The 20,191-nt window shown below is 36.3% G+C and overlaps 12 protein-coding genes across 12 annotated transcripts; 4 read left to right on the forward strand and 8 right to left on the reverse strand.

Moving 5' to 3' along the window:
* Window positions 1-8: 8 nt before the first annotated feature.
* Window positions 9-2,097, reverse strand: B0P05DRAFT_639257 (stretch-activated Ca2+-permeable channel component-domain-containing protein; the record flags this gene model as incomplete). The annotated part of the gene is made up of 6 exons (XM_051583707.1): window positions 9-30; window positions 78-978; window positions 1,022-1,302; window positions 1,521-1,604; window positions 1,656-1,794; window positions 1,845-2,097. The coding sequence occupies 6 exons, from the start codon at window positions 2,095-2,097 to the stop codon at window positions 9-11; spliced, it is 1,680 nt and encodes a 559-aa protein (XP_051432865.1).
* Window positions 2,098-2,208: 111 nt separating this feature from the next.
* B0P05DRAFT_550562 (emp24/gp25L/p24 family/GOLD-domain-containing protein) lies at window positions 2,209-3,151 on the forward strand. The gene is made up of 3 exons (XM_051579257.1): window positions 2,209-2,492; window positions 2,540-2,669; window positions 2,719-3,151. The coding sequence occupies exons 1-3, from the start codon at window positions 2,298-2,300 to the stop codon at window positions 2,961-2,963; spliced, it is 570 nt and encodes a 189-aa protein (XP_051432866.1). The 5' UTR covers window positions 2,209-2,297; the 3' UTR covers window positions 2,964-3,151.
* A 206-nt stretch (window positions 3,152-3,357) lies between these two features.
* B0P05DRAFT_550565 (uncharacterized protein) lies at window positions 3,358-4,276 on the forward strand. Its single transcript, XM_051579258.1, has 4 exons — window positions 3,358-3,423; window positions 3,483-3,507; window positions 3,554-3,872; window positions 3,917-4,276. The coding sequence occupies exons 1-4, from the start codon at window positions 3,380-3,382 to the stop codon at window positions 4,198-4,200; spliced, it is 672 nt and encodes a 223-aa protein (XP_051432867.1). The 5' UTR covers window positions 3,358-3,379; the 3' UTR covers window positions 4,201-4,276.
* On the reverse strand, window positions 4,277-5,226 carry B0P05DRAFT_550569 (uncharacterized protein). Its single transcript, XM_051579259.1, has 3 exons — window positions 4,911-5,226; window positions 4,686-4,862; window positions 4,277-4,577 (listed from the first exon to the last, which is right to left on the reverse strand). Exons 1-3 carry the CDS (start codon window positions 5,111-5,113, stop codon window positions 4,334-4,336), a joined length of 624 nt encoding a protein of 207 aa, XP_051432868.1. The 5' UTR covers window positions 5,114-5,226; the 3' UTR covers window positions 4,277-4,333.
* A 403-nt stretch (window positions 5,227-5,629) lies between these two features.
* B0P05DRAFT_474352 (hexokinase-domain-containing protein) lies at window positions 5,630-7,062 on the reverse strand (the record flags this gene model as incomplete). The annotated part of the gene is made up of 3 exons (XM_051574788.1): window positions 5,630-6,282; window positions 6,329-6,745; window positions 6,837-7,062. 3 exons carry the CDS (start codon window positions 7,060-7,062, stop codon window positions 5,630-5,632), a joined length of 1,296 nt encoding a protein of 431 aa, XP_051432869.1.
* A 179-nt stretch (window positions 7,063-7,241) lies between these two features.
* Window positions 7,242-9,926, reverse strand: B0P05DRAFT_474326 (adaptin N terminal region-domain-containing protein; the record flags this gene model as incomplete). Its single annotated transcript, XM_051574784.1, has 11 exons — window positions 7,242-7,647; window positions 7,695-7,873; window positions 7,921-8,052; window positions 8,154-8,345; window positions 8,395-8,560; window positions 8,601-8,814; window positions 8,860-8,938; window positions 8,988-9,123; window positions 9,175-9,428; window positions 9,477-9,832; window positions 9,884-9,926. 11 exons carry the CDS (start codon window positions 9,924-9,926, stop codon window positions 7,242-7,244), a joined length of 2,157 nt encoding a protein of 718 aa, XP_051432870.1.
* Window positions 9,927-10,054: 128 nt separating this feature from the next.
* B0P05DRAFT_550577 (mitochondrial carrier domain-containing protein) lies at window positions 10,055-11,433 on the reverse strand. Its single transcript, XM_051579260.1, has 7 exons — window positions 11,128-11,433; window positions 11,010-11,062; window positions 10,887-10,963; window positions 10,702-10,838; window positions 10,542-10,659; window positions 10,337-10,496; window positions 10,055-10,292 (listed from the first exon to the last, which is right to left on the reverse strand). Exons 1-7 carry the CDS (start codon window positions 11,314-11,316, stop codon window positions 10,130-10,132), a joined length of 897 nt encoding a protein of 298 aa, XP_051432871.1. The 5' UTR covers window positions 11,317-11,433; the 3' UTR covers window positions 10,055-10,129.
* Window positions 11,434-11,443: 10 nt separating this feature from the next.
* B0P05DRAFT_550585 (surfeit locus protein 6-domain-containing protein) lies at window positions 11,444-12,969 on the reverse strand. The gene is made up of 3 exons (XM_051579261.1): window positions 12,498-12,969; window positions 12,199-12,440; window positions 11,444-12,148 (listed from the first exon to the last, which is right to left on the reverse strand). Exons 1-3 carry the CDS (start codon window positions 12,925-12,927, stop codon window positions 11,600-11,602), a joined length of 1,221 nt encoding a protein of 406 aa, XP_051432872.1. The 5' UTR covers window positions 12,928-12,969; the 3' UTR covers window positions 11,444-11,599.
* Window positions 12,970-13,140: 171 nt separating this feature from the next.
* B0P05DRAFT_550587 (Metallo-dependent phosphatase-like protein) lies at window positions 13,141-15,619 on the forward strand. Its single transcript, XM_051579262.1, has 7 exons — window positions 13,141-13,702; window positions 13,747-13,797; window positions 13,839-13,908; window positions 13,953-14,077; window positions 14,126-14,919; window positions 14,962-15,172; window positions 15,220-15,619. Exons 1-7 carry the CDS (start codon window positions 13,412-13,414, stop codon window positions 15,553-15,555), a joined length of 1,878 nt encoding a protein of 625 aa, XP_051432873.1. The 5' UTR covers window positions 13,141-13,411; the 3' UTR covers window positions 15,556-15,619.
* Window positions 15,620-16,737, forward strand: B0P05DRAFT_550592 (autophagy-related protein 5). Its single transcript, XM_051579263.1, has 5 exons — window positions 15,620-15,933; window positions 15,987-16,143; window positions 16,194-16,281; window positions 16,327-16,470; window positions 16,532-16,737. The coding sequence occupies exons 1-5, from the start codon at window positions 15,869-15,871 to the stop codon at window positions 16,729-16,731; spliced, it is 654 nt and encodes a 217-aa protein (XP_051432874.1). The 5' UTR covers window positions 15,620-15,868; the 3' UTR covers window positions 16,732-16,737.
* Window positions 16,738-16,994: 257 nt separating this feature from the next.
* On the reverse strand, window positions 16,995-17,870 carry B0P05DRAFT_573363 (uncharacterized protein; the record flags this gene model as incomplete). The annotated part of the gene is made up of 2 exons (XM_051581503.1): window positions 16,995-17,372; window positions 17,424-17,870. The coding sequence occupies 2 exons, from the start codon at window positions 17,868-17,870 to the stop codon at window positions 16,995-16,997; spliced, it is 825 nt and encodes a 274-aa protein (XP_051432875.1).
* Window positions 17,871-18,186: 316 nt separating this feature from the next.
* Window positions 18,187-19,607, reverse strand: B0P05DRAFT_550597 (uncharacterized protein). The gene is made up of 3 exons (XM_051579264.1): window positions 18,550-19,607; window positions 18,402-18,497; window positions 18,187-18,310 (listed from the first exon to the last, which is right to left on the reverse strand). The coding sequence occupies exons 1-2, from the start codon at window positions 19,477-19,479 to the stop codon at window positions 18,402-18,404; spliced, it is 1,026 nt and encodes a 341-aa protein (XP_051432876.1). The 5' UTR covers window positions 19,480-19,607; the 3' UTR covers window positions 18,187-18,310.
* Window positions 19,608-20,191: the final 584 nt, after the last annotated feature.

Raw genomic sequence — 20,191 nt, forward strand, 5'->3', positions numbered from 1 at the left:
AAGCAGCACTAATGACTAACTGGTTTGGATCTACACCCATTCGGTTACAAGTAGGGTTATTGACATCAAAATGATACGTGGTACTATTCACATGGACTGTGCCCTGTTGCCAGTATCCATATTGAACAGTAGCCAAATCACCCGTAGGGCAATAGAACTGCATAAAAGGAGGACAACTCTGGACTACATGGTAACATAGATCAATACAAGGCAACAATTCAGTCCATTCGCCTGGATTTAATGTGTTATCTACCCAAGGATTACGGGATGCATTGACCGAGATATCCTGTAATGCAGGAGCAGCCACTACATCATCTGTGCCCTGTGTTAAATCACCACTTGAAGAGGCATCTGTGCATCGAGGAATCGTGACTGAACATAGCCATGCCTTGTAGTCTCGATAACAATCTGTACAGTTTCGAACAAGTGAATATTGTGTAGTTTCACAGTTGAATTGAGAAAGAGCAACCGAGAATGGCTCGAATTTCTCAAGTGCCTGTGTATCGTATTGGTAAGCCAAGTCCCATTGGTTGTCTGTATTGAATGTGTCTGGGTTGATAGGAACACTGTAGGCCACTTGGTTACAGAAAGGTAAATCATAGATAATGCGACAATTGGCATCCATCTTGGTCGTGACAGAGACAGGCATTGTAATACCTGTTAACCCTTGTGTTGTCTGTGCCATATAAGCAGTATAGGTCGTATCTTGGACTAGATTAGACACCATGAATTGTTGCTTTGTGGTGTTGGTATATCCGCGTGTCGTGATGGTTGTATTGACAGCATAATTAGGCACTGTGTTCAGTCGAATAGCACAAAGGGAATACGACAGCTCTGTTGGTAAATGAGAGGCAATCAAAAGACTGGTATTGGGTGCTGTTCCACTAAAGGGACTCGATAGAAACAAAGCATTGTTTCTGTCTGTATCGTCTAATAAAAGATAAGGTTGATTGTTGGTATAGACAACATGCATGGGTTCTATGATGTATCAGTCAATGCATACTAAAAGTATATAGCTTACGATGGGTGGATACACCAATCTCAAATGTCCAATTGCCTGTCCAACTACCCTGTAAAGGAGGTGCACCTACAGCTATCCATAATTGTGAAGAAGTACCATCACTTTGCCATTGGGTTAATCCATTCAGACCATTTTCCACTGTGATGCCTTGATGGGGTCCAGGGAGTTTGTTTGAACTGGAAGTAGACACATACACTTGAAGAGGAGGTACTTGTTCATTAAAATCAGATGATTGAGGTTGACTACAAGTCGTTGTTGTAAGATAGATGATGGGATAGTCTCTTGCAAAGAGTTGTGTAGAAGAAAAAGAGTGAAATAAAAATAAGTGTATGAACCTATAGATACACTAGAAGAAGTGATCTGATCATTGTTCAATAGAGTCGTAGTTGATTGAGCATAGACACTATATAAACATAGGATGAACAATACAACTATCATAATAAAAAAAAAAAAAAGCAAAAGAAATTTATTTTATTTAAATCCCATATGTTCATCTAACATAGAGGTAAATGCTTTTGGATTTGCTTTAGGAAATGGCTTTAATACGCAATGATTCGTCTCTTGAATAGTTGTCTTTAATTGACTAGAGAAGATCAGTATATATATATATGTGTGTGTGTTCTTAATTTTGTACCTGATATCACTGCAAATAACATAATTCTCGGCTGCCATGGCATGAGCAAGTTCATATTGATGATTGTCCATCAAAGTTAGATTAACAACCACAATCAATTTCTTATTTAGCCTCAATGCTTGTAAAATAGTACCAGATCCTTATTGGGTCATATATCAATACATGGACATAGATGGCCATCATATCTACCTGCATGACTGATCATCATGTCTGCTTGTTCTATATCTTCAGTAATGGACTGTTTGTAGCTATAACCATCTATATTCAATACAGGTCCATGGTATGCTTGTAGTTGATGGATAAAGATAGACTCGGATGAGCCATATTGATAGCGTATTTTATGTATACCATTGGATGCAAGAGACTCAAGAAATGCAGATGATGTTGTTTCTTTTATCAAATCATCAAAACCAGTTGAACCTACAGTGATAAAAAGAGACATAAGGAAAAAATAAAAATAAAAGAGATTATTATCATAAGAGATCACGTGATATTGTGCATTGTAAATAAAATACTTTTTTTTTTTTTTCATTCAATAAGAATGCCGCACGCACAAAAACAAATCTAAAGTCAATAAAATTTCAACTTCCTCTCTCCCCCCTTTTTTTCTCTCTCTCTCTCTTTTTATATATATACTAGACTATGCGGCCATCTTTGTTTGCCTTACTAGCTTTTTCGAGTATTGTAGTCAACGCTATTAAATTTGACCTGCCTGCTGTTTCTAAAGACCGTGCTTTTGAAGGGGCCAAGTGTCTTGCTCAATATGTGCCTAAAGATACGCTTGTTCTTGCTACTGTCAATGTCGGTGAAGGTTTCAATCAACGCGTTGAACTCGAGGCAAGTAACAGATACAATGCACTTATACTGATAGACAGATGTCATAGATCTTGGATGATGCTGAAACTCGTAATGTCTATACAAAGAAGAGTAATGTGAATGGTGAACTTCGAAATGCTTTCAATACAAACAATGATGGTGATGTCATAGTTTGTTTCACTAACATTCTTGATGACGGCAAGTATAATCTATCTTATTCAATTTTGCTAAAAACTTTACTCTGCAGGCTTTCAAGAAGGTCCTCAATACAAGCGTGCTATTGAATTACAATTCAGTGTAGGTGCTGAAGCCACTGACTTTAAAAAAATGGCAAATGCTGAAAAACTTGATCCATTGGAACTCGAACTTCGCAAGTTAGAGACGGTTGTCAAGGAAATTGTTGATGAAATGAATTATTTGAAGCGTCGCGAAGCTAAATTGAGAGACACGAATGGTAAGTGGATATTGTTTTATACATTTGTTGTAGATTGACACATCTACATAGAATCAACCAATGAACGCGTCAAATGGTTCAGTATTCTCTCTTTATTCACACTCTTTGGCCTTGGTACTTGGCAAATCTTGTATTTGCGTCGTTTCTTTAAGAGAAAGAGATTGATTGATTAAGTACAATGTAAAAAATAAAAATGTATACTATTTGATATCATGCGCGAAAAAGGGTAGACATGTAATAATGTATGCTGTCCAAACATCAATCCAAAACCCTCCTCTCTTTCTTTATGCTATTCTCGATCATTCGCTTTGATTCGAGAACTATGCAAAAGAACGATAGACTGAATTGATTGGTTCATAAGACAGACGTCATTCATGAGTGGCTTGTATAAATAACAGGTTACAACTGCGCGCCAATTTGTTTTTTCTCTCGTTTATTTTATCATTTCATAACAATGGCTGAATACCTTGCGAGTATTTACGGTACTGAAAAGGACAAGTAAGTAAAAGAAAAAAAAAAGAATGATTTAGAATGACATGAGACTCATCATGACATAGAGTCAACTGTTCTTTTTATTTCAAGGTAATTATAACATACGCGTACCATGGGCATTAAGTTTTATGAATAGATTGGTGCTTGTCGACACGGTGATCGTTGTTCCAGAAAACACGTTAAACCTACTTTCTCACAAACACTGTTGATTGCCAACATGTATAAGAATCCTGCTCATGATCCCAGCAACCACATGAATGAAAACCAACTTCAAAATGACTTTGACTTGTTTTATGAAGATGTGTTTATGGAACTTGCCAAGTTTGGCGAAGTGGAAGAAATGGTGGTATGTGATAACGTAGGTGATCACTTGGTCGGTAATGTGTACTGTCAATTCAGGCTAGAAGAATCCGCTGGTAATGCAGTGACTAGTCTGAATAATCGATTTTATGCAGGTAAGGTCAACAAAGGTAATTCGCTATCGACTCACGCATCTTAGGTCGTCCTATATATGCCGAGTTATCACCAGTGACTGATTTTAGAGAAGCTTGTTGTCGACAACATGAAATTTCAGAATGTAATCGTGGTGGTTTCTGTAACTTTATGCATTTGAAACATCCATCGCGTCAATTACGCCGAGAATTATATGAAGGGCAGCGTTTAGATACAAGAGAGAAACGCAGAGAAGAAATGCGACGTGAAGATGAAGAAAGAAGAAGAGATAGAGATCGTGATAGAGATAGAGGAGAAAGAGAATACCCTGATGAAAGAATGGATTATTGATGATTATTTTATTTTATTTCTTTTTTAGTTTTGATAAGGAGATTTGCCTACACATTCTGCAACAGTAGCAAATTTGAATCCTTGTTCTTTAATATATTTAATCATTGCCTTTGTTAATTCAACCGTCGTTTGTTCAAATACCTAGAAATCCAATTGAGCTTATAGTTTGGAATAGGTTACTTACATCATGAGATAGAATAACATAACCTTTGTTTTTGTTCTTGCGACTAAATGAAGACCGGATATTGTCCATTTCAGTGCTTAAATCATGTGTTTCATAGTCTTTTGTGTCTGTAGACCAAAGGGCAATATCATAGCCCATAGAACCAAGTCTCTTGTTGACCTTATCATTCGTAGCACCATAGGGGGTCGGATGACTATAGAATAAGCAACACGTTATAAGTAGCTCAATAAGACTTACATGCAGGCCTAATAGAATAATGATAAGTATACGCATGCAAATGAGTGTATATATGTAACTTTACTTGACATGAATAATGGATTGAAGTACACTTTCTAATTTCTTGATTTCATAATCAAATTGCCTTGTACCAATAATACTAGTCAAGTCTTGATGAGACCATGTATGGCTTGCAATTTGATGTTGAGCACGATGCGCTTTCTTGACTGCGTTCTGAGCTTCTGTACTATCCTCTAATTGACTGATAGAAATGTTAAGCAAACAGCTTGTATCGTTTTTCATAGTTTACAGGAAATTATCACCATTTACAAAAAATGTAGCCTTTACATTTTCTTGCTTCAGTAAATCAACAAGAGCTGAAGTATATATATTGGGCCCATCGTCATAAGTAAGAGCCACATAACCTGGTTTACAGTTTTCAATCACTCTTAGTGCCAAAGTCAATTGAAGCAACACCAGGGCAGGAACAAGCGTATGAAGAAAGGATACCATTGTTATTAATTTATTTATTTATTTGTTTTGATAATTGAGAAAAGCAGAGATGATACACTGGGCCTTTATATAAGCTTTAGATCATGCGCATACAAAAAAATAAAATAAAATAAAATAGGAGTAGTTTGACAAACAAGACACAAAACAGTGATTTTCCATCAAAGCAAGGGGAACAAAAGGAGTGCATTAAAAAAGAAAGCAAAGAAAGAGGAGTCTTGCGACTTTATCACTGTTGTCTCTTAGGGAGAAGTTTATACATCTTTATTTGTTTTGTAGGGTATAATGATATACTTTTTGTTTTGTTTTGTTTCTCAATGTAAATCATCGTCATAGATGTCATTTTTCTCTGCCATCATAGCGACAATAGCAGCACCAACAATTCGAGAGTGTTTGACGATGCCTACTGATAATTTGGCAGCAACTTCATCTGGAATCAAACCTTTCAGTGTTTCACAGACGCGTGGATGGAAAGAAGCATAATCTTTATAGACATCGCCACTGATAGCTATATTGTCTTCATAAATCATAACGTAATACATACAACTTACCAATAGCAAACCCATTGTTATCTAAACCAATACCGTCCTTGACCATGTAGCGTACTACACCAGCCATACTTGCGCCAAGCAACACAGCAGCACGTCTGCCTACAATCTCACATACTTTTTTTACTATCTCTCTGTCTGCTAATGTAGTGGATCCTGTTCTACACATTTCTTCTAATACAGTTCGTGTATCTTCCAATGCTTGATCGTCCGATTCGCATACAAAAATGTAACTTGTATCAAACTGATAAGGCACTTTCAAAAGACATGCTTCATCATCAACATCAAACGAAAGCATGCATTGCTCCACAAGATCCATCAAGACCAAGCGCACAAGTTCACCGAGATACATGCCTGTGGACATCTTTTCAAATGCATGAATGCCTTGATTGTTGGATTCTTTGTCGAGTGTTTGGTCAAATCTATTGACTGGCAAACGCTTAAAGTTACACCATTCTGTGTTGACAATCATATCTGAACCAGCAGGGATTGTGTGTTTGGCCAAAAAGGCCTTCATGTTGCTTACTTTGTCATAATAAGCACAATTTGTACCTACACTATGAACAATGCCCATTCTTGTAGAAGGGTGTTGATAAGCATGGGCTAACAAGGTACATACAGCATCTAAAAAGGTGTTACTTTTCTTGTTTTGTGTGTCTTAATAGTTTACCGTTGGCTATAGCAACCACACGTACGGCCAGCCCTTTTAAATGAAATCGTTGATGAAAGAGATCAACAATTTCGGTTCCTACGGCATTTGGATATTCAAACCCATGCTCCAGGGCAACACAAACACCTCGATTCAGTCCTGTTTGTCTGACCGCCATCCCAATACTGATACCAATAGGATACATTCTGTCTGTACTCGATCCCATACGTTGTTGAAAGTCGGCAAGGCAATCTGCGATATAATCAATCAAAATACTGATATCATCACCTGCTGTTAAATGATCCGGGACTTTATATTGGTATTGGTTAATGGCCAGTTTACCGTCTTCACCTTTAAGTCGTACTTGACAGACATAGATATCAACACCACTCATTTCCAGGGCAAGATAAGTACCTTTTTCATTTCCTGTTGGATAACCTACGAGTTTTTTTTTTTTTTTTTTTTTTTTTTTTTTTTTTTTTTTTTTTTTTGGATAAGTATGTGTGTACCACCCTCTTCTTGTCTTTACCTGCGATAAAGGATGGTATCATTTTGAGATCATTTTCACCTTGTTGTGTTAATCCTCGTTTCATTTCTTGCTCGATACCATTTATCAAATGTTCTAGTTTATTTTCAGAAACAGCAAATAACTCGGTGATTGCTTGGACTGCTTCTTTCTGAGCAGGCTGACAGTGTTCTAAATCCTGGTATTGGTTTAGATCATCATCAACGGTACAATGTTTATGAGCCAGCATGATAGGCAGTAAAGAAATAAAAGAAAAAGAAAGAAGAAAAAGAAGAGAAATTTTTTTTTCTTGAAGCTTCTATTCTTTAACAATTTAACAATTGTTCTTGTGTACCAAATCTTTTTACTTTATCAAGGTACATTTGTAGTGTTGTACAACTCACGTGTTTTATTAAGAAGAGTATATATCTAGAAAAGATCAGCAAAAGGATCTTTTGAAGGTGCTGTTTGTTGTTGAGGCTGTTGAGGTTGAGGAGAAGACGTGTTGCCCAATAAATCCTGTATATTATTCATGGCCATAGGTTGAGGCGAAGAAGAGTTTTGTGTACCAAAAGTTGGAGTTGAATTAAATAAATTCATAATGTCATCTATATTGCCATTACTTGGTGGATTGGCCTGTGCCTCTGGACCATGACTGATTGAAAGCAAGTCTTGGAGCGAACTATGGCCCTGAGTTTCTGTCATGATAGGAGAGACAGGTGTTTCTGCAGAGGGTTCATCCCAATCTAAATCGAGCAAGTTGCCAATATCATTATTCTTAATAGCAGCTTGTATTTGAGGTGGTGGAGCGTTGATGTCTTCTTCTTCTGCGTGTCTATGAATCATTTAGTCAAACTAAACATTATTCTGTTTGTCACTTACTCTGCCATGGCTTTGTTGACATGATCAGCGCCAAATTTCTTGCCTGCAATAAACGTCTCGGCAGGTTTGTGATAAACAGAAGCCAAAGTACCAATGTCATACAACAAGGTCTCGAGCAGTGCAGGAGAAAGTCCGTCATTTTCTCCAGCGATAGGAGGTTTCTCAGACAAAACAACGGCCTATTTAAGAATAAGGTTTTCTGTATCACACCAAAATTGGTTCTTACCTTGGCAGCTTGAGGATCTGTAGAAAGTAGACGCCAATAGACGTAAGCTCTATCGCGAATATCTGCATTATCGCATTCAGTTGTAGCTGTCTGAAGAATACGTTGTACAAGGTCTTGATTTTCATTTGGTTTCTTCAAGAACAATTTAACAGTAGCAGTCAGTAATTGTAATTGAACCTAAACAGAATTGATTAGTGTGTGTTTCATCAAGGCCAAGTAAGCTTGTTGTTTACTTGAGCATTTTCTTCTTTAAAGTTGTCCAAAAAGATACTGATCAAGTCATCTGCATTATCGATTCTCTCTGCATATTCACCAATGATCCAGATCAATGAACCCTTGGCTTCAGGTTCATCCAAGGCTTCCAGATTCTCGCAAAGAGTAGGAATAATTCCTTCGTATTTACGAGGGTATTTACGGAAAATATCCTATAGAATAAGGTTTGAGTACAGCATATATAGGTTTTGCCACTTGTACCTTGATGACAACAATGGCTTCTTGAACTACATAACTAACACCTGTATTGATAAGGTCCAACAAGACATTGATACAACGCTCTGCTGCTTCATCAATCTTGATAGCACAACGGCCAATAGCATGAACAGATTTACGCACAAAATCAACGTCGACTTCATTTGCATATCTAACATCATCAGTCATTGTCAATACAACAGGGTGCTTACTCTCTTAATTCGCTTAATAACTGGTCCACATTGCGATCATTGCAAAGCTTGATCATGATCTCTAGTTTTTCCAATTTGACATAAGGAGGGTCGTTGTATTTGCAAAAGAAAACACGGATTTCATTGCTTAATACTTCAGGACGCTTTTGAAGAATAAGACTAATGTTACGCAATGCAATGTACTGAACTTCAGGAGGGCTGGATAGAAGAGTGACTAATGGCCTATGTCAATCATATCTTACAATTAAACTATGTTTACCTAAAGGAGGGGCCATTTTTCTACACATGGATTTAATAAACGCCTCTTCTTTGATATACTTCATATTGATCATCAAGACCTAAAAAAAATCATGTCAACACATACACACTCTGATGCTGTGTCCTTACTTTAATAGCAGATAATACGACAGCACCATTGGCATGTTGTAATCTAGGTATCACTCTGTCACAAATACTTTCTGCTTCTTTGCCTCCTGATACTTTATATTCAGCAATAGCTGACAAAATAGCAATTTGACCCCATCTATGTATCCCTTTCTATTGAGTAACTCATACCCCCAAAAAAAAAACTTACTCGGTACATTCATTCAAAGCATGCAATAGCTTATTGGATATGTTACTATTAATTTCAAAGACATTGTGTTGAGGACAAGCTTCATTGATATCGGACAAAGCAATCACAGCATTAGCCACTACCATAGGATTCACATCAGACACCATGTCCTTGACAGCATTAACAAAGTCTTGCTCCATAGCTAATTCTGGATTAAGATCATACAGCTTAGCAACACAAACAGCAGCCGTCTTTCTAACATAAGGATTCTCATCCTAAACAACATGAGTACACATTCAAATATAGATGTCATATTTTCTTACCTTGAGACATTTGCGTAAAGGCTCAGTAAGATAATCAATGATTTTATCGACTCGTAAACAACCCATGGTACGGATAGCCAAAGCACGAATCAACGGATTTGGGTCATCTGAATCCTTCACAAACGTATTGACAGCCAGAATAACGAGTTCGGGTTGAGTCTTTGCATAATTCATAAGGTAAAGATAGACCAGTTTTTTCAGCTCCAAGTCTTCTGTCTGCATGTTCTTCAAGACATCTGGAAACAAGCCACTTACGTCCTTGCCAACTGTCATGTTGGCAATTACTTTCTTGACTGCATCCTTGCGATGATGACGATATTCACTGTTCAACTCAGATTTGAGTTCATAGTTTTCACCTATACATATTGTTGGTTTTTCATCTCGATCTAAATATTGTGTGTTTTTACCTCTTTTATTGGTAGTAAAGAATTTAGGTCGGCCAAGTGACATTGTTCTCTCTTTTTAGTCAAAAAAAAAAACGCGCAAGATAAAAAAAAAGAGAAAGAAAAAAAAAGGAACCCGAAACTCATAGCAACTGTAACATAGCAACCATTTAAAATCGTTGTTTGAAATTTTCTGTTTCAATATGATGGCATATCAAGTATTTATAGCATTATTTTCTAGATGAATCATATACATTCTATTGTGTATCTCTATGATGAAGACTTAAGAGCAGTCATTGTCATCTCATAAGCGAAAAATGTAGCTGCATTTGCAGGAAAAGCCCTTGCCATAGCGGGACCAATACCATGAAAGAAGGCTTTGGGTCCTTTAGTTCTTAGAATGTCCTTAAAGACTTGTCCATACGATGCGTACCTACATTGCATAAGCCAAAAGATCATAAAAGACTGTAATCATACCGTAAATCATTTTGATAACAGCTTTTGATTACATCTTGAGGGTAAGAAGGGATCCAAGCAGCTAATCCAGACAAACCACCTGCTGTTAATAGATCCAGTGTCGATAACTGGTTATCTTTTCTTTGGGACTGAAGTAGCTTTTTTGATGTCTCGTAACAGACTAGCGATGTAAATACAGAATATATGTATATGATTTAAGACTTACAAAAATAAGCAAAATAGCCAGGCACATCTCTTAATAAAGTCATGCCCATGCCTCTATAAATACCCAAGAATCCTTGTGCACGAATGCTTCTAATACCACAATCAATGACGCCTTTAAACTACATACATCTTAGTCATTGTGTTATTCCATATCAACATACTGGAGGTTCTAATTTCCCATTCACGCCTATTACACCCTTTGGATCTCGTGTTTGTAACTTGACTTTTAAGAGTTCAATAGGACAATTCAAGAAGGCCATGACTGATCCAGCCATGGATCCAGCCATACCCACCTGAGCTAATAAGAGAATAAGCATCACATAGAAAGAACTCATTTTAGTTTTACCAATAGATAACCCTGTCTCATTTCCTTTTTGTAACATTCTTCTAAAGAATCCATTTGACATAAACATGATAGCATTACTATGATCAATACTATAAGACACAAACATATCTTTGTTTCTATTACCAAAACCCGATACCAGCTAAGGGCGGCATCACACCACGGTAGAGTCCCTTGACCTGATAAGATAATGATTAATTTCCAGCCCCCTTTTTTTTTTATTGAATGCTTTTTTTTTTCTTACTCCTTCTTGTCTCACAAGTTGTTGAGTGCAATCCATAGCATTTTTATAGATAGGTGGTGAAGGTTGTGTCTGTATGCGCACTTTAATTGTATCTAAGGGTTGGCCTACAATGACTTGGGACCAACCTCCCACAGTTCCTGCAACGAGATCTTGAACAACCTTCGGGATCGTTTCCTTCTCAGAAGTCATTGAAGTAATAAAAAAAAAAATGAATAAAAAATTTTCGCCCTGGAATTACTCAAAAGGACTTTTTTTTATGTGATTCCATCATGCAAGCGTAAGGGTCTCTCTACTTTAAATGTAAATAAATACATTGTTCTTATTTTCTGAACAAACAATTGTGGGTTGTCTATTTAAGAATTTTATCAAAAAATGCATTACAAATTGTGTTGGATATGAAAATATAAAAAGAAAAAAAAACAAGGAGGAGGTGGGGGGATGCGAGATAATAATAATAAAAAACTAAACTACATTATTTTTTGCCTTTGTTATTAGGAGCTTTTGGCTTCGTCACTTTACCGCCTTTGCTTCTCTTTCCACCTTCAAAGCCAGGGCGTGCTTTTTTGGCAGCAGGCTTGACTTTAATGCCTCTCTTCTTATTCTTCTTTTCTTCAATCTTTGCCTTGATATTTTCTTCTCTCTTCTTGATTTTGTTCTTTTCGTCTATCTTTACTTTTTCAAGACGCTTATTCCATTCTTGGCCACTCTTTTGCTTTTGCTTTTCTTGTCGTTTGATGGCTTTTTTTAGTAGTTTTGCATCGTCCTTTGGTTTGTCACCTGTTGCCAAGGCAATCACCTTACTCCATTCATCTTTTTCCTTCATTTCGTCTGCTTTTGATTTGTTCTCTTCTTTGAGTTTCTCCATCTTTTCCTTCTTGGCTTCAAGCATCTTCAATTGTGTCTTTGCATCTGAGGGACCCTTCTTCTTCTTTTGATCCTTACCAACAGAAAGCTTACCAAAGAACAAGTCACCGTCCATCTTTATGGAGTCTGCAGAAGGACGAGATTTATCAGCATTGGACTATAAAAATTGTGAGTTATGTGTGTGTATTGAAAGACAAGTAAGTTTACCTTGCTGTCAAACTTGACAAGTTCTTCAGGAGCAACTTTATTACCCTTTTCTTTTTGTGCTTTAATAGCCTTCTTTCTGTCTTCTTTTTTCTTATTTCTGGCAGCTAAAATATCTTCGCGACTTCTAGGGTTGGCAGGATTAGCACCTGGAGCATTGCGTTTTTTGCGCAACAAATGAATACGTTCATGAAGACGGTTACGAAGTTGATCAATATCGCTCTTTTCCATAGGTTGAACATTGACTATACAGTAGAGACTGGGTCAGAAACCTAAGTTTTTTTTTTTGGTTCCATCTTTACCTGGTTCTTGCTTGGCTGAAGATGTATGATTTGTGTTGCTGTCATCATCTAGTCCACTAAAAGCACCAGAATCGACTTCCATCTTTTCAGACTCGACTTCATTATCATCGCTATCTGACTCGCTTTCTTCTGATGCATCGTCTTCATCTGCTTTTGATTCTGCCAATTGCTTAGCCTTTTCTTCTTGTACTTGAGCAATAGTTTTTGCGTTTTCAGGGTCAAGTTTGGCTTTTTTGGCTTTCTTTGTAGCGTCTTTGATAGCTTGTTTTGGTGCCTTCTTACGTTTGTTGTGTTGGAATTTACCGTTGGCTTCTTCTGTTTTGTCCATCACATAAAATTTAGCGGGTATCAGTTTCAACAAGTCGTCAAATATCTGAACGTCATGTTGAAGACGCTCCGATAAAGAGTCAATCATATGATTTTGAACCATGGCTTTCTTTAATCAAGAAAAAGAAAGGGAAAAAAATTTGAGTGGGTATAGTAAAGAAAAAAAAAAGTGGCGCATCTAGAGGAAATTAAAGTCACGATGTGACTGTCAAAAAGGGCATAGAGGAAGCTGTTGAACTGATTGTGTCTATGGTTACATCCTTTCAGGCACAAGAATTGATTTGTTTTTTTCTTGGATATTTATCATAGGAGTATAGTTTGATTCAATATCAATGAAAAGTAACAAATTTCAAACATATTATTTTTTTTGAAAGAAACAGTAATATAATCCGTCATTTTGAGCGTAAATACAGTATACAATCTGAATATCAACAAGAATCAATCAGATAAGTGTATGTTGTTTATTTCACTTTTCTGCTTTACTTAAGTCACCTGTGCAGCGGACATAGAACTGAGTTATCATTTTGCATACAAATGACGATTATTTCATTTTTCTTTTTTTTTTTGTCTTATCTATAGATATATTCATGAAGCAATTTTCAGTCATAGTTGTCTTTTTTCTGATAGCTTCAACCCTTGTTGATGCAAGTTATTTTTATCAGACTTTTTTCAACCGTATTGAGCAATACCAGTTGAAAAATGAAATGCTAAACCAACTCAATATACTCACCACAGACCCAGAAGACCGTAAAAAAAAATGCAATTCCTGTATCAATTTATTAAAAATGACAAAACAATTATGCCGCTTACCTGAGAGTATTCAGTTGGCAACGATGATGAATGTGTGCAAACAAGCCAATGTGGTTGATAGTGAAGTTGTAAGTCAGTGCGTAGTTACTTGTCTTATTTATTATTCCTGTAGTGTGAAGGTATGGTCAGAGAACAAGGACCTATTATTCGTAGGGTTTTAAAGGTAGAAACTAGGCAACTATCATTAAACTTATCATTTTATAGACCATGGATGTGGCTGGTCGTGATGGACATTTAGCCTGTGCTTCTGTATTGAATGCATGTCCATATCCAGGTGAATGCTTGTTTTGATCATAAGTCCATACTAACTTTGTATAGATGTGGACCAATGGAAAGTACCCTTCCCAAAGCCAAAACCAAAATATACTTTTAGACATAAACCCAGTAACAAGACAATCGATGTCGTTCATTTAAGTGATTGGCATGTTGATCCTTATTATGAGGCAAGTAAAAAAAAAAACTCCTAACAATTCACTTATGCATCTTTGCAGGAAGGTACAGAAACAGCATGTGATAAACCTATCTGTTGTCGAAAAGAATATACTCGCTTTGACAATATCTCAGACAAAGCATCACCATGGGGTTCGTTTAACTGCGATGCCCCTATTAGTCTGATTGAATCCATGCTGAACTATATACCAAGAGCAAGCCCAAATATTTCTTTTGGTATCTTGACGGGTGATATTCCTCCTCATGAAGTATGGCAAACATTGCCTATCAAAAAGACTAGGATGATTCAAGAAGCTTCTTATCTGATGCTTCATTCTCATTTTGACTCGCCCTTCTTTATTGATGCTAAACTTTATCCAGCCGTTGGTAATCACGAAGCAGCACCTACCAACTTATTTCCACTCAGAGACTCGAATTTGCCTAAAGATGATCGTCGAGATGATTTGACAATGGATTGGCTGTATGAATCATTACAAGCCAGCTGGAAGGGATGGTTGCCTCCTAAGCATTTATCTAATGTCCATAAGAACAGTGGCAGCTATGCCAGCCATCCTTATCCTGGTCTTAAACTCATTAGTATCAATACGAATTTCTGTTATAATCTGAATTGGTGGTTATATGAACACCCAACAAGAAGAGATCCTAATGGTATCTTGAAGTGGCTAATTGGTCAATTACAAAAGTCAGAAGACAAGCGAGAAAGAGTGTGGATCATTGGACATACTCCTCCTGGCGATGACTCTTGTTTCCATGACTTTTCAAACTACTATTACCAGATTGTAGAAAGATATGCCCCTCACGTTATTGCTGGACAGTTCTTTGGACATACACACAGGTAAGACAAGTGCATCTAGAAGGAGGCTGATGAGTATGTTAGAGATGAAATACAACTCTTTTACAAAAACAATGCTTCTCAACATGCTAAAGATGCTATTTCCATTGGCTATTTAGCACCTTCTATCACGCCATTTCCAGACATGAACCCCGGATTCAGAACCTATACTGTAGACACAGGCACTTTTGAAGTCGTTGATTCTCATACATTTATTGCTGATCTTAATGTATCTACCGACTGGGATCATGGACTTGTAAGTCGAACAATAAAAACAGAATGTCCCTTATTCATGCTCTTTAGATGTGGTATAAAGAATACTCTGCTCATGATCTTTATGGCTCTACTAATAACCCATACAGTCCATTATCTCCATCTTGGTGGCACCATGTCACTGAGGAGATGGAAAAGGACGAAAAGAAGTTTGACTTGTATTGGTCTAATCGATACAAATCATCCCCGTTGACACCTAAGTGTGACCAAGCATGTCGTGTCAATACGATTTGCGGTATTCGTGCTGGTAAATCAGAACTTCGATGCGACTATGAACCTTCTGAATCTACACCAAGAGATAAGCCAGTCATTCTAGACCATAAAGACAAGAATGCTTGTGGTCTTCACTTATTGAAAAGACATTGATATGCTGAGATTTAAGTTTTGTCATGCACAGCTATTTTTTTTTTTCATCTTTTTTCTTTTTCTCAATAAAATATTATATGTCTGTTTATGACACCGAGATCGCTAAAAGTATATGGCACGGCAAACTGCCCATTAAAGTATCGCTTGATCCTACAGAAATAGATGTCTATGGAAACCATAGAGTATGGGAACCTATCTATGTAAGCAATAGGTATCATGCTGTGATTATTTATAGTGTTAGTTGCAAGTATCAAGATGTTCTTATTTACCACTTGTGACCCAACATATTCAAAACATCTTGAAAGAGCTCGGTATGCAAGTCTCTAACGCGTCTTTTGAGTCTGTTTGGTATGATTTTGACCAAAAGCCTTTAAAATGGTAAGAGATTCAACAAAAAAAAAAAAAAAATTAGTTGTTCAATGTCTTTATAGGCATTATCCAATTGGACTGTTGTTTGATTTACATACTGACGCGTCTAAATTGCCTTGGGCTCTAACCATGCATTTTAAAGATTTGCCAAGTGATAAAATACTATTGAAACCCACACCAGATACTATGCAAGACATGTTTATGTCCATGGTGAAAGAAGTAAGCAAGAAATGAGACAAATCTATAGGATACATAACAAGCAACTTTAGGCAGATTTCCTTTGTCATGGCAGTACAAAGAAAGTTATGAATCTATCTAAACGTGATACAACACAATTATGGCAATCACTTGCTTCAGGTACATAAAATTACGATAAAAAAGAGTATATTGAGTTTCTCGTAGATCAATACGACGCATTTCGAACTGTCAATCAACAATTGGTAGAATATTCAAGTCAAATGAAAGGCATACCTTTAAGGATTTATTTACCTGATCAGTGCCCAGTGATTCAAGACCTCGTATCATTTCATCAGACATCATCATCAGGTACTAAATTTTAGAAGTGAATGAACTGATTTTTTTTTTTTTTTTTTTTTTTTTTTTTTAGAAATCCCAACCATAAGCCAAGTGATTACGAAAGTTATACCTACTCTAGATCAAGATACATTGACTGAGCTCGCTGTGATTACGCACGGTATTCAACTTCCACTTGATACACCTATCCATTGGGCATATGAGAACCTCATATTTGCAGATAATTTCTTACATTTTGTAATTCGTGTATTACATAATAAAGACGTTATTTAAAGTCAACATGTCTTAGATGGCTAATAAGCTTCAAAAGGCACATATCTCTTTTATTGGGGATTTGTGCCTTTTTTATTGCTCATAAGAGAGAGAACATGTAAAGAGAATGACTTTAGTGGGAAGTTGAATAAAGTGGTGTTTATTATTATATTAACATAATCACAGTTACACCAGGTAAATCTTTCAGTGATCATAGTAAAGTATACATGTATGATAGCCTTGTTATATATATATATATATATATATATATATATACATACAATTTAGTTACTGTCTTTATCATAGAGCAAGATGTTCACAAGAAATGGTTTTCTGCTTTTACAATGTACTTTTGGAGGTAGTTTGTCTTCCATTGATTGAGCGAAATAGTGTTGGGTGGTTTGTTCGTCTGTAAGAGTATCCACAGAAGAGTCAGATTCAGTAGAAGAAAGTGATGTGTTTGATAGAGAGAACTTTTTGTTTGAGTGAGAATACAAGGCTGCATAACTAGGCATATCTATATCATTCGTATGAGTACTTGTCAGCACAGCTGGAACAGGCTTCATAAAGACAGGCGATTGAATCGTTGGGGACAAACAACTCTTTTTGAATCGAATATAAACATTGGCTAAATCAGAAGGAGAGATAATGACATGATAGTTCTATACTTGCAAAAGTTAAAGAAAAGGGCGATGTAAATATAGGTTGATTACCAGTAAGGACAACAACTGCTTTTCCATTAAATTAATTTCAGGCAGCGTAAAATAGCTTGCATATCTGGCCCAATGTTTGTTTTTAGGTGAAGTATCGTGTAATGATTTGGATGTAACAATCAGAGTAGCTAAAAAGATGCGGTAAGAAGTACAAGGCATTCCTTTAGCAACGTGAAATAAGGTTTGTTGTAACCTCTGAAGGAATACTAAACAACCAAGCAAAGTGCCTACACGAACAGAGGCTCTTTTGACCATAAAACCAATAAATGAAGCCAAAGGTGGTAGTACGCCATATTTTCCATCCGTTGTGGCCAGTGTATTTGCATTGTTGGTTGTCGGGTAACACGGAATAACGAGTGATGCTTGATCACATACATGCGCAAGTAATTCTGAGCTTGCAGGCCGTTTTATAAGGTCCAGAATTTCTTTCAATATCGTTTTTTCCATTATTCTCTATAAGGAGAAAGAAGGAGGGAAGGAGGTTGGAGGAGTAGAAAAGGAGAAAGAGAAGAAGAAAGAAACAAAAGTAGCTTTATTATGACAGAAGAAAAAAAAATGCTACGATACATCTCGCAAAAAAAAAAAACAATAATATGAGCGGTAAGAATCCAAGGAAAGACATGAAGATTTGGGTATAAAAAGTTATATAGTATTTTGTGTTGTTGTCATGGCAGAGTTCCCTTCCCCCCTTTGGTCTTGTTGTTTTCCTCGGAGTCAAGCGATCAAATTGAACGAGGTATTTTTTTTTTTTTTTTTTTTTTTTTTTTTTTTTTTTTTTTTTTTTTTGCATGCCTATTAGTATCTGCACTTTTTTTCTTTCGTTTCAGTTCACATTTAAATCCTTTTTCGTCTTCTTTGCCCATCGAAGACCACACGCGTTACATAGACTATTAAAAAAAAAGGAGGAGAGAAAGAGAGAGAAAGAGAGAAAAGAATAAGTACCTGCTTTTTTAATATATATATATATATATATTTTACTCACGTCTTGGGCCCATGGGGTCCCTTTCGCCATTCAGGTGAAGAGTTTGTGCCGCAATCAGAACAAACATGATTATCTGACAGTTTGTTCTTCTTCTGGTAGCATAAGATGAATACATAAAAATAAACAAAAGAATTTCTATCTTACCCTTCTTTTCCATTTATCTTTTGACTTGCTATCCATGGTTGAATGTGGAAAATGAGGTGAAGTAGAGATAGGATCTTCTTCGTGATTTTGTTGTTGATTTTGTAGTCGTATAAACATTTCATTGAGTTCAGAAGAAGATGCAACAGAAGGTGGAGTTGTGTATCGATGATGACTCCAATAAATATGTGTACCTTCATCTCCTGTTGTATTATTTTGAAATAAAGTTGATGTACTACAACTTGATAGCCTTCGTGAATTTGTTTGTTGTTGTTGATCTTGAAAAGGCATCAAAAGTTGATTCTCTTGAAAAGAAGGCTGTAAAGAACAGTTTTCTTGTACTTGTAATACACTGTTTAATCGCTTCTTGAGCCACTCGTTTTCCATCTTGATTTCATGAAAAGAATCCAAAAGGCCATTGGATCGAGAGAAATAAGGCTGAGCAATAGCAAAAAAAGACGAGGGGTTTTGTTTAGGCTGTCCTATGGATTCTAGTAGTAAATAAGTGTTGTCTTTTCGCCTTAATCGAAAATGAACTCGAATTCGTGACAGTGAATGAAAGGCGAGTTGAAAGTTTTTTATAAACATGTCGACATCATCTATATGAAGGAAATCGGTCAACGATTTACCCGTCAGTTCATGAGGCTGATATCCAGTTAATTCGACACAAGAGTCTGAGCAGTAAAGAAATTTTCCTGTAGGTGAGAGGACATGAAGTAAGCCAGCCATGTCGCGCAGTACTCGTTCAGACCAAAGCTTCCTATTGTCCATCAAAGGTGGGGAATGCTGGTAATGAAATTCTGCAGAGGATGTATCTACAGCAACAGAAGATAATGGTGGTGGCAGTGGTAGTGGTGATGGATTGGCTTCAGTTGTAAAATAATATTGATTATAGTTGTTTATCATGGGTTTATAATTAGAGAATGGTTGCATAATTCTATAGTTTTGATATACAAAGAAAAAAATGATAATAATAATAATGATAATGATAATGATAATAAAATTCTCTCCTTGTAACTGAGTCAATGGAGATGTGTGTGTGTGTGTGTGTGTGTGTGTGTGTGTGTGTGTGTGTGTGTGTGTGTGTGTGTGTGTGTGTGTGTGTGTGTGTGTGTGGAATACAATAATTTTTTTTAATCGATCATACAAGATTGGAATTGTAAAATAAAAATAAAAGATGTCAAAACAGTATTAAGCAAGCCTAATACAGTTGAACTAAACTAGAATAAGAAAATTGCAAAAAAAAAAAAAAAAAAATTATATAAAGGAAAGGAAAAAAAAAAGAAAGAAAAAGAAAAAAAAAGAGTGTCGAAATATTTAATGGCACAATTCCCTTATTCAGGGAACATTTTCCAATGGATTGGAAGCTCATAGCGGTGACCTTTTTATGCTGTCATTGTACCATACAGACTTCTCCTTTTAAAGTTTGAAGTTTAATTTCAAGTGACTCTGAAGTTCCCTTTTAGCGTCATACAATGACGTAAAAAAGACTTCCCTTTTTGCAAGTATATGAAATGGCGTCACGAAAAGTCTTTTCCGATCTGATCTTTTTTTCTTCTTCTCTCTTTTCTTGGAAATTCAGCACTGATTGATGATTAGCCATGTCTTTTTTTTTTTTTTTATTTAAAGACAAGAATGTAAGCGA

Source organism: Gilbertella persicaria, assembly GCF_025201335.1.
Source record: "Gilbertella persicaria strain CBS 190.32 chromosome Unknown B0P05scaffold_32, whole genome shotgun sequence".
Lineage (NCBI taxonomy): Eukaryota > Fungi > Mucoromycota > Mucoromycetes > Mucorales > Choanephoraceae > Gilbertella > Gilbertella persicaria.